The 19,122-nt window shown below is 43.1% G+C and overlaps 1 protein-coding gene across 1 annotated transcript; it reads right to left on the reverse strand.

Annotated features, from left to right (window-relative positions):
• Nucleotides 1-306: 306 nt before the first annotated feature.
• Nucleotides 307-15,695, reverse strand: plekhn1 (pleckstrin homology domain containing, family N member 1). Its single transcript, XM_078798167.1, has 16 exons — nucleotides 15,487-15,695; nucleotides 14,125-14,215; nucleotides 13,883-14,044; nucleotides 12,520-12,600; nucleotides 11,375-11,465; nucleotides 9,618-9,751; nucleotides 8,541-8,681; nucleotides 5,397-5,477; nucleotides 5,251-5,326; nucleotides 4,900-5,045; nucleotides 4,575-4,721; nucleotides 3,928-4,158; nucleotides 3,116-3,248; nucleotides 1,497-1,783; nucleotides 1,220-1,280; nucleotides 307-779 (listed from the first exon to the last, which is right to left on the reverse strand). The coding sequence occupies exons 1-16, from the start codon at nucleotides 15,558-15,560 to the stop codon at nucleotides 595-597; spliced, it is 2,121 nt and encodes a 706-aa protein (XP_078654293.1). The 5' UTR covers nucleotides 15,561-15,695; the 3' UTR covers nucleotides 307-594.
• Between the last annotated feature and the right edge of the window lie 3,427 nt (nucleotides 15,696-19,122).

Here is a 19,122-nt window from a genome sequence, read left to right on the forward strand (position 1 = left end):
CATGGCCGGTCTAGGGCTGGTCTAGGCTTGCACATATTGGGGGACAGTCATGGTAAATGAAATGTTAAGGGGGCTCAATGCTGATTTTTTTTTATATACCGGTATATAGATTCAGTAAAATGACTTATACCCTGTATAAACGATCAAGGTAAACGAGCTGAGTTGAAATAGTAAGTATGTAATAGTAATAGGACAAATGTAATAGTAATAGCATAGTAGTAGTACAATAGTACTGGTTGCAGTATCTCTCCCTATTTTGATAATTAAAACACGACCCAAACTTCTTAAATATAAATATCGTGCTTTTTTAATAGAAAAAAACAAATACAAAAATCAGTAGCACAAAAACTGTACAATGCCATACAGTAATACAATATAAAAATAACCTTAAAAGTACAGAGAAACTATGCTACATCACAGTTGAAATCTGCTTGTGACGCTCCTAACGTCCTCTTCTTCCTTCTCGTATTTCTCCTACATCATTTGTAAACTTCCTGTTGTACCGAACACTTACTGGCCAACGCGGCCGACACCACTTGACTTGTTTATGATTGTTTGCACACGCCCAGACGAGTGCCGGCCCTTTGTTGTGTTTTATGACCATCTCTGTTTGGTCGCCATGGCACCGAGGCCTCTGCCCCCGCTGTGTAATCCAGTCCAGTGTGTCGGAATTCCAGACGTTGACTGAATCATTCCGGTATTGCGATCGTACTCCCAAATGTTGTCATAGTCTATTTCCTGGTCATCTGGCTCTGTCGGTTTGAGGTACGACTGAAGATCTGGCAAGCGGCAGAGAGGACAGACATGTTGTAATATATCACATGACCGTGTTAGAAATAAAAGTCCCATATTGTGTATCAAGGTGTTTTTGTACACACGTCATGCTTTTGTTTCTGCTTATCCAGTTCATCACAGAGACGTGCAGCCACTTGCTTGCGGCATGTGCTCATCGCGATGTTAACCGAAGAGAAATGTGTCAGGATCTTCCCCCATCCCCAGTCAAATTAATAATGGGACATACAGTAGGAAGTGAAAATAGAAGTTAGAACAGCTTCAATCTTCTGGGAGATGTTGCTGTATGTCCGTGGGAATGTTTGTCCATCCTTGTGGTACTTCATCCCATGTGTTTGACACATTTGTAGCATTGTATTCCTACTTGGTGTGTTGGTGTTGTGGTGGTCACACACAGAGAGGTGTTACAGCCTTCCTTACTTCTTACCTGGTGAGTAATTGTACAACAGCTGAGACGTGTTGATGACAATATTGGACCTGAGGGGTGTCTGTGGACAGATGTGAAAAGACACAAGTCCGTAAGTTCCCATGACCCACATAACTTACGGTCCATTTTCACCTGTACTAACATCCACAGCACCTGATCATGTGACCCATGCAGATAAAATACATACAAACAACACAGCAAGTCACCCTCGCATGTCGTTCCACAGCATTCCAGAAACCGGAATGCCCTGGGAGATGAGCAGCGCTGTGTTTCTCACCTGCTCTCGTCCTTTTGATGGTGCAGCCAGCATCTTCAGCCTCGACACGGCCTCCGCTCTTTGGTCCGTTTGGGTCTCCATGTCCCAGCCCAGAGCCGGCCCCTGAGAGCTGGTCAGGATCAGGCTTCTCCTGCCGCTCCTGCCGCTCCTGCCCAATGGTGGGGTGCGGAGCTGGAAGTTAGAGGGTGGGAGCCAAGGCCCCTGCTGATGGTGGAACAGAGGAGTGGGCTCGGGCCAGCTCTCCTGTGGAGCGATAGAGGATGATGAACATGCGTTTTTAATCAGAGCTCATCTGGACTGACTTCATGTACGTATAGTCAAATTACGACTGGCACCAATTTTACTGAGAAGTATATATTAACATATATCACAAAAAAATGCTGGTTAAAAATTGGTCCATTATTTTTTCATTTTCACAAACAACAATCATGTGGATTATAAAGACCCAGAAATGAAGTGATCCATAGCCGGGCATGCTCTGTACTGGTTAGATAGAACGTATACCATCTCCTATACCATCTAGTATGCCACCGAGTATACCATCTTGTATACATCTCGTATGCCACCTAGTATACCATCTTGTATACCATCTCATATACCTCTCGTATGCCACTTAGTATACCATCTCATATACCATCTAGTATACCATCTCGTATACATGCCACCATGCCACATAGTATACCATCTAGTACACCATCTCGTATGCCACTTAGTATACCATCTCATATACATCTCGTATGCCACCTAGTATACCACCTTGTATACCATCTTGTGCACATCTCGTATGCCATCTAGTATACCACCTTGTATACCATCTTGTGCACATCTCATATGCCACCTGGTATACCACTCGTATACCATCTCGTATGCCACCTAGTATACCATCTCGCATACCATCTCATATGCCACCTAGTATACCATCTCGTATACGTATACCATCTCATATGTTATCCAGTATACCATCTCATACACCATGTAGTATACCATCTCGTATACATCTTGTATGCCACCTAGTATACCATCTCATATATACCATCTCATATGCCACCTAGTATACTATCTCAGACATGTAGTATACCGCCTCATATGTCACTGAGTATACCATCACGTATATGTCATACACCATCTCATATGCCACCTAGTATACCATCTCATATGCCATCTAGTACACCATCTCATACACCATCTCATATGCCACCTAGTATACCATCTCATATGCCACCTAGTACACCATCTCATACACCATGTAGTATACCATCTCGTATATACCATCTCATATGCCACTAGTATACCATCTCATACACCATGTAGTATACCATCTCGTATACATCTTGTATGCCACGTAGTATACCATCTTGTATATACCATCTCATATGCCATCTAGTAAACCATCTCATACGTACACCATGTAGTATAACATCTTGTATGTCACCTACTATTCCATCTTGTATACCATCTCATACACCATCTCTTATACCATCTCGTACTATGCCTCTAGTATACCATCTCATATGTACCATCTCATATGCCACCTAGTATACCATCTCATACACCATGTAGTATATCATCTCGTATACATCTTGTATGCCACCTAGTATACCATCTTGTATACCACTGACTCACCACTGGTCTGTCGTCCTCCAAGACATCGATGTCCGGGCTGCAGGGCTCATCGTAGAGGGGGGACAAGTGTCTCTGTGGGGCGTTCATGGGGTAACCAAGAGAGGTCTGAGATGTGTTCCAGCTGTTGGACTGATCACACAACAAATCTAATATTAGTGTCAAGCTGGAGCGTCTGTCATTCTCTTCCTCATAGTGAAGGCTCACATGGAGCACATTTAGGATTTAAGGTCAGGTTACAGGGTGAGGGTGTTCAAGGAATGGCGTAGAAGTGCCAGTTACAGCAACATGTTTACAAATCACCATTAGCTGTGTGCTAAAGTTATAAGATTATAGTTATAAGTTATATAGTATATATATATATATGTAATATGTAATTTTTAGGTAACAGACAACACAAATCTGAACTGTTAGTGCCCAGATCAACAGAACACGTCATATGTTTGCATGACCACTTGTTGCTGGGCAGATGTCACAGGCCTCAATCATGTGTGCCCTATTGGCCAATGAAAGGCCTGCCATGCCCACTAGGCAGCAACAGGAAGTAAAATAATCACTCCACAAATAGCACTGTAAGGATTGTGTAAAGACTTATGCACTGTATTAAATACATAACGGATAAAAAACGACAGCACCATCTGCTAAAGGTCAGGTACTGTGTATGTTTCCTGGTCATTATCTATTGTCACGTCTCGGCTATCATTATTGTTATGACCCCGCTCCTCTTTCTTCCCGCTGTGTGTTTATAGTCCGAGCGGTCTTAAGGGGATTTGTGCACTTATCAAGTTTAGATGCCAGGCTTACTTTTTACCTTGACGAGCTGACCTTTCTCCAACCGGTGGGGGCCAGAGTAGGGTGTGCTGTACAAGTGCGGCATGCCCACTGAGCTGTCTGCAGACTGGAGGTAGGAGCTGCGTTGGGGGGACGAGTAGCGCAGAGGGAAGGGTCGGGAGTCACGTTCAGGTTTGTAGTGGGAAGAGACGCTGTTGGTCCTGCTTCCCAGGCGGGCGGTCTCGGTAGAGGAGGGACGGCTGGAGGTGTACTGTTAACAAAAAACAGGACAAATACTGTTAGTCTACTTTTCTTGACATCACTGAATGGGGATACGCAGACTCTTATGCAAAAATATATACCTCCGTAGAAGTGCTCAGGTCCTGACTCAGGGCTTATTTTTACACTTTACCATGTAGTTCATAGTATTCGTGCCCCCCGATCAGGGGATGTAATCTATTGTTGCCAGCTTGGTGTCTTTGAGACTCTTTTGTGATTAAGGGCTATTTTTATTTTATGAAAAAACAGTGATGGACTCTTGGATTCAGGAGAAAATTCCAACTTGGTGTTTTCTCTGGTCAGCCTCCAGGAGTCTTTGTATCAGGAATATGATTGTAGACTTTGCAAGCAATATTGCAGTTTTGATGGGTGTGTATCAATAAATATGAGACTCAAGCAAACACTTACACATAAAGGCTCCGAGTATCCAGGGGAGAGTGGGTTGTCTTCATGGGTGAGGAACGGAAGGTTGTGGGATCCACGTCCACTCTGGCTGAACTTGAGGGGCTCAGGGCGGGCTTTACTGTTTCCGCTACATGTGCCAAACTGCGGCGTCTACATGGAAGACAAAGCAGGAAGCAAAACTGTGAGTTCAGTCAAATACACCCCACTCCTGAGTACTTTCCGAGTACTACTGAACCTGGAGGCTCATAAACCAGGTGAAGACAGAAACATGGCATGCTTTGCTGATAAGCACACATGACCAAAGTGGGTATTTTGAACTGTAACTCACCTCCTTGCGAGTAGGTGTGTAGATGATGTCATAAACCGGGGGCGGGGGGCTGAGAACAGGCACGTCAGCAGCTTTGAAATGCTGGATCCAGTCGCAGAACTCGCTCCGATCCATACAAGACACCACTATGGGGTTGATGAGCTTGCCTAAAGAGGACACACAAAGCTTGTCATTCGGTCCGGTCGCTCAGTGGAATGTGCCACGCTCAGACTGCCATTCAATGGGGATCAAACCCGCTCATTCATGGAGGGTTGCACTTGGTGACGCTGGCACATTCCTGCTAAAGTCCACTTGGTGTAAATTGTGCATTCCAGTGTACAGTCAGCCCCCTTGAAATGGTTTTGTGCTAACCTTCAATCATAAAGGTATTGGGCTTGACATCTTGGCAGGGTGTAGTCACGGTGATCATGTCGAGCGGAAGTTTGCCCTGATAAAGATGGTAAACACCGCGTTAAACCCTGGGAACAAAGCAGGCATGCAGCTCAAGTGATTCATACCTTGTAGAAGAGGCCGTCTTCTTCCTCTGATAGGATGATCATGGTTGACGTGTACATCACCAGCAGTCTGTCGCTTTGTTCCTGTGGACATGCAAGCCAAATCAGTGAACATCTTCCAGGGTTTGCAATTGACAATGAACATGAGAAGAAGAGTAAGACAGAAGACAAACAGACCTTTTAAAGATCACATTTGGGAGTGTGTATACAGTGAAAATGATGTGGACCAAGCATACGAACACTTTCTAAATACTTATGTATAATGTATAATACTTACGTATCAAGCGCTATGACAAGGACTGTCCATTAAGAGAATTATCTCAAAGAAGACTAATCAGCCATAGATGACAAAATGACTGCAAAATGCTTGTAAGAATAAAAACACATTTATGATACAAAACAAGTAAAGAAGCACAACATTTTTTGGAACTGTGAATTGTACTACGTGATGTGTTACCATCACCTTAAGTGCAGTTTGTGTGCACTCCTGTTGTGTTTACACACAAAAGATGGTTTGATGATAATAGATTGTCCTTGAACCTAAGTAAAACTAAAATCATGCTGTTTGGTAACAGGAGAAAGGACACGCACCAGCAAATGCAAATAAACGGTGTGGACATTGAAAGGGTGAACAAAAATACATTTCTGGGGATCACAATAGGTGGAAATATGAGCTGGAAACCTCATATTACAAATATACAACATAAGGTGGCCAGAAATATTTCAGTATTGAACAAAGCAAAATTTGTTCTCAATCAGAAATCACTCCACACTCTTTATTGCTCTCTGGTTCTACCATATCTTACTTATTGTGTGGAAATATGGGCTAATAACAGCAATAAAAGCAATCTTCACTTGCTAAATGTACTGCAAAAAAGGTCAGTAAGGATAATTCATAATGCCGCCTACAGAGAACATACTAACTCCGTATTTCTAAAATCACAAATACTTCAACTTGCTGATATAGTTCATCTTCAAACAGCTAAAATAATGCATAAGGCTAAAAACAACCAATTAGCTAAAAATGTCATCCAATACTTCTCTACAAGAGAGGAGAAATATGATCTCAGGGAAGAAGTACATTTGAAACACTTCTATGCTAGGACTACGTTAAAAAGCCATAGCATTTCAGTATGTGGAATCAAACTATGGAATGGATTGAGTAAGGACCTCAAACAATGCACAACGATGAGCCAATTCAAGAAACAATACAAGCAGTTGATGTTTGCTAAATACAAGGATGAAGAGTCTTGAACCAGTCATGATGTGCTATATATATCACTATATTGACACTTACTATGGTACCCATTATGTCATTGGATGGTCATATCACCTCCTACTTTGGTACGGGACAAAAAATGTAAAAATTAAAAAAACCCAAAAAACAAAAAAAATACCTTAAACTGTATTATGGAAAGCAGGAAGTGAACAAATGTAACAGTTACTGATTGTAAAAGTACCAGATGGAGGGGTAGGATTTAATAAGCTTTGCTTCTTCCTACTCCTTTTGGACATGTGGAACTGTGAACTGATTATGTGATGCACTCAATTGGAATCTTATGCATGTTCAAATGAAATAAACCATTACCATTACACACCAAATGGCCCTTCTAAGTGCCAGAGAGGTGTGACTTTATATGAATAAAAATCAACTTTTCTTACATTTAGTTGGACTTTGAAAACCTATACTCATTTTTAGGGTGTAGTTCATATTGGCAAGTTGCATATTGTCCATCAAGTTGCTTCGTCCTTGCAGAAAAGGTTCTGTTCTCTCTGTAGGACATTCTTCGCCTGCAAACTTTATTTTCCTGCAGCTTTGAAGTTGCACAGGTTCATAACGGTGTCATATACTTTTCTCCCAAGCTAATAAAGCCTGATAAGATAAGACCGAATAAGAAGAAGCACAGAGAAGGCACCTTGAGCCTGAGCCAACACCATTTGGATCATTTAACACTAATGCAGTGAAGTACAGTCTAATTCCTAGCAAAACATGCCAGTCCAACCAGTTTGGGCGTTTAAAGATCTGGCAAGTGTAGCTTATATTCCTCACCCTCTTGCAGGGTGTGTCTGCAGAGACAACCGACATTCCAGCTGTGAGGTGAGGATAGTTGCTTCCCACGCCCTAAATCTCACACCTCTGCAGGGCTACCACTTGTTCTCACACAGTGATTTCATCACAAAGACTGCTGCAGGTTGAGGCATGATTGTTGATTTTAGCCACCATCTGAATCTGTGTGTTTTTTTATGTGAAAGATTGGATACGGCACTGATTACTAGGAAACTACAGCTGATACAACATTCCTCATCGGAAGAACTTAGATTATTCTGCTCTGGTGAAATCATATTTGCATGGCGTCTTGTCGCTGAACAGAATTCAAACGCGAGTGCTGGATTGTTCACTGTGCTATTTCCAAAGCAACTTGGGGCAGAGGGTCCCGCTGACCCACACAGCAAAGAAAGGACAGATAGAACCAGTAGGAAAAATAAAAAACTCCCCTTGTTAGCTTTTTGTGCGTCAATATCAATTAATTGGAGTTGATATCCAAATACATAACTACTGCATTTTAGATATAAAATGTGTATTTTTCACCATCTAATGCTAAATACAAGGATGAAGAGTCTTGAACCAGTCATGATGTGCTATATATATCACTATATTGACACTTACTATGGTACCCATTATGTCATTGGATGGTCATATCACCTCGTACTTCGGTACAAGGTGCATTATTAAAAAAAAAACACAAAAAAAACCCTTAAACTGTATTATGGAAAGCAGGAAGTGAACACATGTAACAGTTACTGATTGTAAAAGTACCAGATGGAGGGGTAGGATTTAATAAGCTTTGCTTCTTCCTACTCCTTTTGGACATGTGGAACTGTGAACTGATTATGGGATGCACTCAATTGGAATCTGATGCATGTTCAAATGAAATAAAACCATTACCATTACCATCTGTTGGCGCTGTGGGGGCACAGTGTGAGTATATTTGATTCACACACACATCATCATGGGGATATTGTTGAACAAGTGTATGTAATTCATGTGTCATCTAACATGACTCATCTACAAGTCCCGCCAACAACCTCAATAGCCTCAGCCAGTGTTCCCAAAGGAAGGTATTGCATGTTGTGCTTGTACTGTACCTGGCATGGCATGTGCTGCAATCGAACCTTGGTGACATAGGTGATGGGGCCCAGGCTGTCTCGCTGCAACCCCTCCCATTCATAGATGGGCTCCCTGTTGATGGAGTTCCTCAGCTCCTCTCTACCGACAGTGTTCTTCTGCTAGTTTAGCAAAGAGGAGAAGATACAGTAGATTGAAGGGACGGGAAACAGAGAAGAATAAACATGGCCACCACCCAAAATTCAGGGTTTAATCAGCCAACTGCACACCTGAAAACGTTGTAGTTGTGAGTGCTTTGGTGTTAGATAATGGCTATGATGCGGTCAAGGCCGCTCCCTCCCATCCCACTTTCAGGGAGAGCCAGGAGTTATCCATTATTCATTATCCATTATCCATTATCCATTATTAGATCCCAGTATTGGGATCCTATCCTAGCTGACTTTGGGTGAAAGGCAGACCCCCTCAGACTGGTCACCAGTCGATCACAGGACGCTTATAGACAACCATTCACACCCCCACTCACAGTCACATGTGTGATGATATTGTTGACTCTGTGCTGTAGTTGAGATAATGATGAGTTGTCATGATGTCACGGTCCAAACACATTGCGTAATACTCAGTGGGTATCTGCATAATTTGAGTATTGGTTGTAGAGTCCTATAAAAAGGCCAACAAAGGCCAGCATTGTTAGTCCAGTGAACAGCATCATTCCAAGTCTATCACGTCTCCGGTGATGCTAGTATCAAAAATAAATATTTTTCAACTTTCTGCGATCGCAAGCAACAAACACAAGCCCAAACACGCACATACACAAACTTTCAGACGCACAAGTTGGGTGTGTTGCTTAGCTGCACACGGCTGTTGCTGTACGGTCAAACCCAATCATCGCCCTTTCACTATCAATTAAAAATTTATCATTTTAGCTATTTAATATTTCTTTAATTTCAGATTTTGTAACAATGGAAGAGTCATATAACGGTATCACCCCCCATGCTCCTTGAACCAGGAAAGTGGGCCCCCTGACATTGGTGGACCAATAGACACTAAGGTAGAGTAGTTTAGGTCTTTGATATGCAAATGTCTTTGCCAGAACTTACTTTCACTCTGGTGTAGTTTTCTGGCACAAAGGCCGTGCCGCCATTGGCTTCAATGTTCTCTCGAAGAAGACCAAACCATTGGTCCATGTCCTGTTGGTTGGCGCAGTAGACGATGATGGGGTTCAGGCTGACACCTGCGAGGATCAAAGGTCACAAAAGTCATCATGGGGGGGTCCCAAAGGGGTTCCTTTTCCAGACAATTTTCCACCATGGCGGTGAATCACTGAAGAACTTCTCTTCTGTTTTTGTCTCCACTTCCTTTGTTGTGTTGTGTTTACATATATTCTAGATCACATGTCTGACTGCTTGGCTGAAGATCCCCAGAAGAATTTAAAATCATAGTCCTTGTCCTCCCACAGACTGTGAGCCTAGAAGGAATGAACAGGACTTTCCCTCTTATCTATCAGATGTTCACATACCAGAGATAAACAACAGATTACTTTTTTTTCATTCTTGCTTGACCCCAGACCGCTATTAAAACATACATCGACCAGCCACAATGTTCTACAGAGATCCGAGCATCCATCCCCCATCCATCCGTCCACCTGTCCATCCACCCATCCGTCCACCTGTCCATCCACCCATCCATCCATCTTCTTGCTCATTAAGGTTACAGACAGTATATCCAAATTATTACTAGTTTTGTGAAGGTTCCATTTGTGTAAAGTACTTTAAAAGGTAATTGTGACTATCATATTGTAACTTTGACAACCCCGGTAACTCCAGGAAGTTTTCTCACGCAGCTTCATCACCTTCTTTACCTGCACCGCTGCTTCATGTTGTCAAGTGCAGCAAATGTCTCACAGAGACTACTAAGTACTCCCCATTTGTAGTACAAGTACACATGCCTGTTTATTGCAAGTAAGTATTGCCAAGCCACAGTATGTCCCTCAGGATCCACTCCAGTTAGGCTTTTCAATTCAAGTATGCGACAGATCCAAATTTCACTTTGGATAATGTTGCTGTCTTTGGGTTTCTCCCACCAGGGGTGTCCTGGAGACATGGTTTTGGTTTTCTATTGGCTTATTTTAACAAACCCTTCCTGACTGCATGTACCATTACACTACTTCTGTTGCTCTTGCAAGAGTTCTGAACGAGCCTCTCGAAATCTGTGGTATGTAAAATCCCAGATATGTATGAGGTGGACATTTATGAACATGGAGGAGAACATGGAGGCCATCAAAAGGCCTCAGATTATGACAGCATCTAACAAAATGAAATCATCTCATCCAGGGAAAGTTCAAAAGTCAAGTGGCATTCATGGACAGCGTTAACCTGAGGCCTAACCTAACCTTGTGGAATGTGTGGTTGTAGATTAGCAGCATTGACAAGGCTGAGAGCCGTAGCTGGGACGTTCTAGGCAGCAGCTGACCTCCAGGGAATTACACCTGTTGTGTAACAAGTGGCCTACATGCTAACCACTCAGTCACTGTGCAGCCGCCTCATTATTTGTGCACTAATTAATCCTCTAGCGTAATGTCAGATTTTCTATGAAGATTTTGCCATTAAAAATTGTAATTGAAATCACTTACATTTTCCATTACTGAATCACTTTGTGGCTTCACTTTGTGGCTAAAGGTACCTGGTTCAAACATTTAAAAAATAGCAGAACACCCCTAATTATCATGCACCCCTCTATAAAAGCCCATTATTTGAATTAGCTTGAACGATCAAAGAGCCAAATGCTGTCTACAAGACCAATAAAGCCTGTAAAAACCAACAACTGCAAGGTTCCACAAGCAAAAGTTCATACTGACCATTGATCTGAAAGGCATATTCCAGCGGTTGGCTGTGGTTGCTGTTCTGCTGCAGGGTGCAGATGGTCAGTTCCTTCAGTGGAAGAGTTCCCTGTACACAAAACAACCAAACACGTATCCATGAACTTTCTATATTGCTTATCCTGTTCACGGTCATGGGAAACTGAGGCCTTTCCCAGCTGACTTAGCACAACAGGCAGACTAAACCATCAACACGCGGGAGATTGTGTCAACTGCTATACCACCAATATCCTTTCACTCCCCTTGCTAATGCATACTGTGCAATGCTTCTCTCCATATTCTGACAAGACTGACAGTCAATAGAAACATTGAGGTGGAAATGTACGCATATTTCAACTTGTAGGAGGGTTGTATTAATACCTTGTGGATTTATTGTTGATTTAGTGCTCGGGCAGTTGAGATGATAAGAAGTTGTCCTGTTGTTACGCTTCATTGCACATGGGTTGGTCTTTGTGCAAAAGTAGACCAAATACACATTGTGCAAAGTGTGTGTCTGTACAATTTGCCGATTGGTTTTGGAGGCCTATGAACAGGCCAAAAAAGGCCAGTATTGTTAGGCCAGTGAACAGCATCACGCCACGTCTATCACGTCTCCGCCCACTGGGTTTGGTGGGGGTTGGCTACAGTAGCCCAGAAACCTGCATGAAGGCCACAACACGACAGGCTGTGTTGACACTGGACCGCGGGAGTCACAACTCCCGACCAGGATCGCTACATCCGGTTGCAACACCTGTGGGACCGGTTTGGCCGTGCCAGCCACGCAGCACAGGAAATACCCGGCAGGAACAACAGCCAGTTGTGGCTTTATGAGTCATGTGATGAGAATCCAGTTTATGGCTTCAAAATAAAAATGATGTCAAAAAATATGGTCTCAAAGTTTCTATTAACTGTCAGTATTAGAATAATATATAACTATGAATATAAATATGTTTTAATGAGTAGATTTAATACTATAAAATAAAAATACTATTATATTCAGCAAACAGACAGGAAATATAATTGTACTTTGGGTTTACCAAAACCAGGACTGCCAGGACGGACCTTAGGTATAGTCGCCTACCTCCAAACTCTGATACCATGGAAGGTGAAACCTCGTAAAAATACGCTAAGAGAAAGAAACTCACCTGGTATGTGAGTCCGGGGGTGTTGTTAGACACAAAGTGAAGGTGTGTCTGGAAGAGATCCAAGTAACAATCATGTATATCCTGCAGGGAATAACACAAGATAAGGATAAGCGGTAGAAAATGAATGAATGAATGAAGGTGCGATAATAAAATACAAATATAAAAAACATATACAAATTCTGCCCTTGCATTACAGGTGACAGGTGACACACAATATGTAAACACGCGGAGAGGAAGTTCCTGACATTTAGCAAGCATTAACATAACCCACTTGGGTAAAATACTGCCCCCACTTGGGTAATCGTGGTCCCCCCACTTGGGTAAGCATACTCCCCCCCACTTGGGTCAGTGTACTCCCCCCACCCCATAGTCACCCCACTTGGGTAAGTGTACCCCCCCACTTGGGTAAGTGCAGTCCCCCCACCCCATAGTCATCCCACTTGGGTAAGCATAGTCACCCCACTTGGGTAAGCATACCCCCCCCCACTTGGGTAAGCGTGGTCCCCCCACTTGGGTAAGCGTACTGCCCCCACTTGGGTAAGAGTACTCCCCCCACTTGGGTCAGTGTAGTCACCCCATTTGGGTAAGCGTACTCCCCCCACCTTATAGTCACCCCACTTGGTTAATTGTACTCTCCCCACCCCATAGTCACCCCACTTGGGTCAGCATAGTCACCCCACTTAGGTAAGTGTACTCCCCCCACTTGGGTAAGCATAGTCACCCCACTTGGGTAAGCATTCTGGCCATGCAAGTACAGGAAGGTTTCAGCCCCCAGGATTGGGTTCATATGGGTGCAACGTGAGACCAGGATGATTCAGATTAGCTTCTGAGAAGCTGAATCAATGATTACAGTACCACAATAACATGATATGTATATTATATATCTGAAGAGTCCATACTTAGCAGTAACATGTTACCTTCCTAATCCCTCCTGTCATGTTATCTTACGTTTGTTCTTCTCTCCCAAAAGGCCACCCTTCCATCCATCTTTTGTACGTCACATCTCTGACAAGTGACAGTTTCCAGCGTGGCTCCTCAATGAGGAGCCCCCTCCCCTGTGTCTTTTATTCCCCCAGAGGTGTTTCACAATTACATCTCTGCAAATGTTCAACCACAGGCTGTGGGCCACGTTGAGAAGGACTGATGGGATTATTCACAGCTCCTACAAAGTCACTTTCTGGTGTTTTTCATGTGCATGGTACATGTTCCTGGAAGGCTGCATCTGCTTTTGTTGTCTGTCGCATCTTCAGGGAGATGTGTCATTGCAGTCTTTACCAGCCTCATGAAGCACTTAGTAAGTCAGATGATGTATCACTGCAAGGTTTGCCTAATATTAATTAATATTAAAAAGATTTCTGCTCACCTTGCAGTGCAGGAAGCGGAATCGAACTTTGGAGCTATGAATCAGCCGTCCATAGTTTTTCACGTTGATACTGCTCTTCTTCCAGCCGCTGGCCGGGTCATATGGGAACGGAGGGTCCCATTTGATGTTCTCGATGGTCTCTAGGTCTTTGGGGGACATTGCCTGCAAAGTCGGCGTTATTGTCAAAACATCGTAAGATCAAAAGCGGCTGTTTGCGATGCTAATGGTTGACTTCTTCTCACCTTCCTGGGTGTGACAGTGCAGAGGACGTTGATGATGCTGTTGGACTTCTCCTGACCCTCTTGGGGGTTCTTCTTGCGGAACAGGCGGCTGCTGCTCAAAACATAGAAAATCTTGTTGTGAAATGTTTCTCCAATGCTTATCATCAAACCTCCCGTGTGGATTTTCAAGGAACATTTCCTGTTTATGGGCGTTCACTGAAGATCCAGCTAGGATCCGATGCGTTAGTGACATGCTATGTTGCTGTTTGAAACTCCAACTGATGCACGGACAATGAGACAAATAGACAATGTCAATCAGGCATTCCATCAATGCCAGACGTTGAAATAATTAGAACAATAATTGAACAATCGGCTGCTGTGTTGCTGATATGCATAAAGTCCGCACTGAATGGTGGTCTTTGTTTTGCATTTAGTGTGACGTCTTCATGAGGAAACACCCTCATTGAACTGATAAGTAGCCGAGCCATGCTTCTACATCTCACTCGGAGTTGGCCTGCTTATCTGCACACAGTAGTTTGTGTGTGTGTGTTTGTGTGTGTAACAAGGTGAGCCTTTGTCTGCATTGTGGGAATCAACTTCAGTCTAATCAGGAAGTCCATGACCGTCCAGACCAATCATTTAAAGCCACAGAAGCCTTTTCTCTCCACTTTGGTTGCGTTTCAACACAGAGAAAGGTATGAAAGGTATGATCATGATTCAGCCTGCTGGAATCTGTGGTTGGACCATAAACAAAGAACGTGAACGATATACCACTGTTCCAATATCGGCATTGTTGTGGCATTTCACCGCTAAAGACAAGAGCACATATTTCAGCCATTGGTCCATGAGGAAGGTGTAGAGATGCACTGTTGGGGGGCTGTGGTTGGCTCCTTTTTCCTGTTTCTATTTAAGAACCACATGAGGAGTTGCTCATCCAGCTGGCCAGGAGACTGGATGCTAACGGGAGTCAGATGTGGGGGGCTAAGACATTAGTGGCATGTCCGGACATATAATCCAATGTAGGAGAAACATGAATGTCGCTGGGATAAAGTCAAATAAATCCCATAGTTTGACTGAATAAGCCCCGTGTTCCGGCCTCGTGTCAGCAGGAACAATATGTGGGTCGTTCCTGACTTATTTTCTTTTTGTACCAGGTCACCGGAATCACTGACGGCTGGCAGATCACCTTCACACAGATTGAGAGAAGCAAATGGTAACCGGATCACTGACTCCCACAGCCAGACAGGCACAAGTCAAGGTCTTACCCCGTTACTAAGTTACCATGGGATCCTGAAAACCCCGACAAACACCAGTAATTCTCTACAGGTTCTCTAAATTCAGCTGAAGGAGTCAGATGTCAGATTATCTGCTGATTGATCTTACCTGTTTCTACGGATGAAACTTTTGCTGGAGAAGGTGAGGTTGTGTTGGGGGACACATGACATGCTGCTCCCCATGATGCCGCTCCGTGTGCTGTCCTTGTGTGTGTGGAATAGTACACCGCAGTAGTCCTGAGAGGTAGCGTAGTGCACCTCCTGCTCAAGTAGACTGAGGGAGCGGCATGCAGGACGAGGGCTGTTCAGTCTCCGTAAAGGGGGCGGTGTTTGTGGCTGTCTGACTGTGTGTGAATAATCAGCTGGGCTGGTATCTCCTGTGACCCGCCTCCGTCTGTTCAACCAGCACCGGCTGCTACAAAGGACAAGCGGGGTCGGGGAATGGAAGCTGCCTTTTCCAAACGGGGCCCATTAGAGTCCAACAGTGGCCATGACAAACACGCTGGATAGTGCAGTCATGTCAATCACGTGTTGACACGCCCAGACATGAACATTGCCCACAGCTGTCAGAAATCTATTCATCAGTGGTCATATGATCGTCATTTGGGGAAGTTGGATGTGACCAAAATTCCACGATACATGAAAGGCAGAACCTAAGGTAAAACGGCCAAATAGAGTGAAGGCCGGAGGGCAGGCGGTCTTCAGTGAGTGTGTGATGTGAGTAAGGTAAGGATGTTAAACACGACGTGTGTATTCAATACCGGCTTTCATTTTCATATCCTGGGGGGGGGGGTATATGCAAACAGAAACTAGTTTGCATGGAAGAGTTCCATCGACACCCCACCTCTCGCCTGAAGACAGCTGGGATAGGCCCCAGCAGGCCCGCGACCCTCGTGAGTATAAGCGGTAGAAAATGAATGAATGAATGAATGAATGAATGAATGAATGAATGAGTTCCGTCAACATCAATAAAAATGAAAAGTGCCAACTATCGACACATAGATTGAGGACTAATGAAGACGTGTGGAGAAAAATGGGTGAAATGGACACTGTTCACGGACAAAAATCAAGGAAATGACAAGGAATTGCACCATGACAGGGAATGTGGGATAGCCAAATTGTGTGCTGTGTATGTCCAGTGCCCCCTTTTTGTTTTGAGTGTGTTTGTATTGTTGTTGACGATTTGTTTAAAAAAAACAAAAAATGAAAAAATAAAGTACAAAAAAAAATGAAAACTGCACTTTTTGGGTAGTTTGCCCCTCATTTGTCTTTCTCTTTTTTGTGAGTTCAAAAGATATACAAGCAGATAAAAAGAGACCAATAAAAAGAGTGGAGGCCTCGCTCTCAGTTTGGCTACAAAGACAATCGTTTAACCTTAAGCAGCATGAGTCGGGTCCCACTTTGGATCTGGTGTTCTGTTTCGGCTTAAATGTTGGAAGTGTCCCCATGGATGATGTCCATCTGGGCGACCATAGCTGTGTCTTTTCAGACCTAAATGTCCCTCTCAGTCTCGGCCTGTCCCTACAAGTCCAGCGAGATCGTTTCATGGTGGCTACCCTATTGAATACCCTGATTGGACAATTCTGTGGAAAGGTTTTCACCATTATATGAGAGATAAAGGGATTACAAAGAGATAATAAAGATAAGTTCCTTGGTTGATGACATTTTCATTTTGTTACTTCCAAGTAAAAGCTATAAATTATTCCTTGATTCTTTCTAGTAAACGTGTTCCTTCCCAAAGAAGAACATGCTGGCCAAGCCAGCCTTAACAGTCAGATGATCACCCACTCATGTTTTTCATCTTTTGTCATCGTCCGGGGCAACCTAGTTAAAAACCCAACAGGTGACAGCAGCTAACCTGTCAGACCGGTTGTTAAAAAAACGGATGTCCCTGAGGCACCAACAGTCGACTTTGCAGTCGTTGTCACTTTGGCTTAAAACTTGTTGTTCTCTGGATTGTCTTTGATGGGCACCCCAAGCCGTGACGAGGTCCAAAGGGGGGTGTCATCAATAAAGAAGAGCCGACTGATTCTTTAAGCTCGTTATTCACGAGGCCAGCATGTTGGATCACAACTAATATAATCCCATAAACAATGTGGAAAATGAAATTGGTGTCGGGGGCAATTCAGGTTCCACCCGGCCAGCCGCAAACTGAATGCAGCACCAAGACCAAAGTTGGTGACAGTGAAAAGGGGGGTATGAGAAGTCACTCCCTCGTGCTTACCCGGCCTCAGTGGGTGACAGCCACGGTGCTAAAGTCACACCTCAGGCCACTAAAACGGAGTCTGGATATACGAGGCCAAACATTGGGTGTCCAGGAGAGGGTCCCACGTGCCAAAGTTCTCACACGGGCCCAACGTAAAGGAATCCTAATTGGACCCTAACCCTCCTTTGAAGGCGAGATCACTCACTGTCACTTGAAGCACTTCATGCCTTCCATCAGGGTCGGGAAGAGAGCAATGAAATCCACATATTTTTAAAATATATTTCTGTGAGAGCCATATAATATGTTTTAACACTGAATACAACTGATAGTGTACATTTTTAATTCATTACAATGACATAGCATAGCATCATGACTTTGGAACGATCGGAATCGGTTGAGAAATGTGGAAGTAGTTCAAAGTTTTAAAATCACAGGTAATGGTAATGGTAAAGGTTTTATTTCATTTGAACATGCATCAGATTCCAATTGAGTGCATCCCATAATCAGTTCACAGTTCCACATGTCCAAAAGGAGTAGGAAGAAGCAAAGCTTATTAAATCCTACCCCTCCATCTGGTACTTTTACAATCAGTAACTGTTACATTTGTTCACTTCCTGCTTTCCATAATACAGTTAATTTTTTTTTATAATAATGCACCTCGTACCGAAGTAGGAGGTGATATGAGCATCCAATGACATAATGGGTACCATAGTAAGTGTCAATATAGTGATATATATAGCACATCATGACTGGTTCAAGACTCTTCATCCTTGTATTTAGCAAACATCAACTGCTTGTATTGTTTCTTGAATTGGCTCATCGTTGTGCATTGTTTGAGGTCCTTACTCAATCCATTCCATAGTTTGATTCCACATACTGAAATGCTATGGCTTTTTAACATAGTCCTAGCATATAAGTGCTTCAAATTTACCGTGTTCTCTGGTCGCTCCGGATTATAAGTCGTACAAGACCAAAAATGCATAATTAGGTAGAAAAAAACATACCTAAGTCGCACTGAGGATAAGTCGCATTTTTTGCGGGTAATTTATTTTACAAACTACTTGACCAAAACAGACATTACATCCTCTTGGAAGGCAAGTTCTAACAATAATAAAAGAATAGAGAACAGGCTGAATAGGTGTAAGATATGCTAACACAATGGTTATTCAGCTACACGAAAAATAAACATGAACAGAAGAGGTGTCCAGTGTTTATGTAACATAAACAGTTTTTTCATTTGTAAGTCACTCTGGAGTATAAGTGGCAGGAACAGCCAATCTATGAAAAAAGTGCGACTTATAGTCTGGAAAATACCGTAGTTCTTCCCTGAGATCATATTTCTATTGGATGACATTTTTAGCTAATTTGTTGTTTTTAGCCTTATGCATTATTTTAGCTGTTTGAAGATGAACTATATCAGCAAGTTGCAGTACATTTAGCGACTGAAGATTGCTTTTATAGTTATTATCCCATATTTCCACACAATAAGTAAGATATGGTAGAACCAGAGAGCAATAAAGAGTGTGGAGTGATTTCTGA

Source organism: Doryrhamphus excisus, linkage group LG17, assembly GCF_037039965.1.
Source record: "Doryrhamphus excisus strain RoL-2023G ecotype Guam linkage group LG17, RoL_Dexc_Guam_v1.1, whole genome shotgun sequence".
Classification (NCBI taxonomy): domain Eukaryota; kingdom Metazoa; phylum Chordata; class Actinopteri; order Syngnathiformes; family Syngnathidae; genus Doryrhamphus; species Doryrhamphus excisus.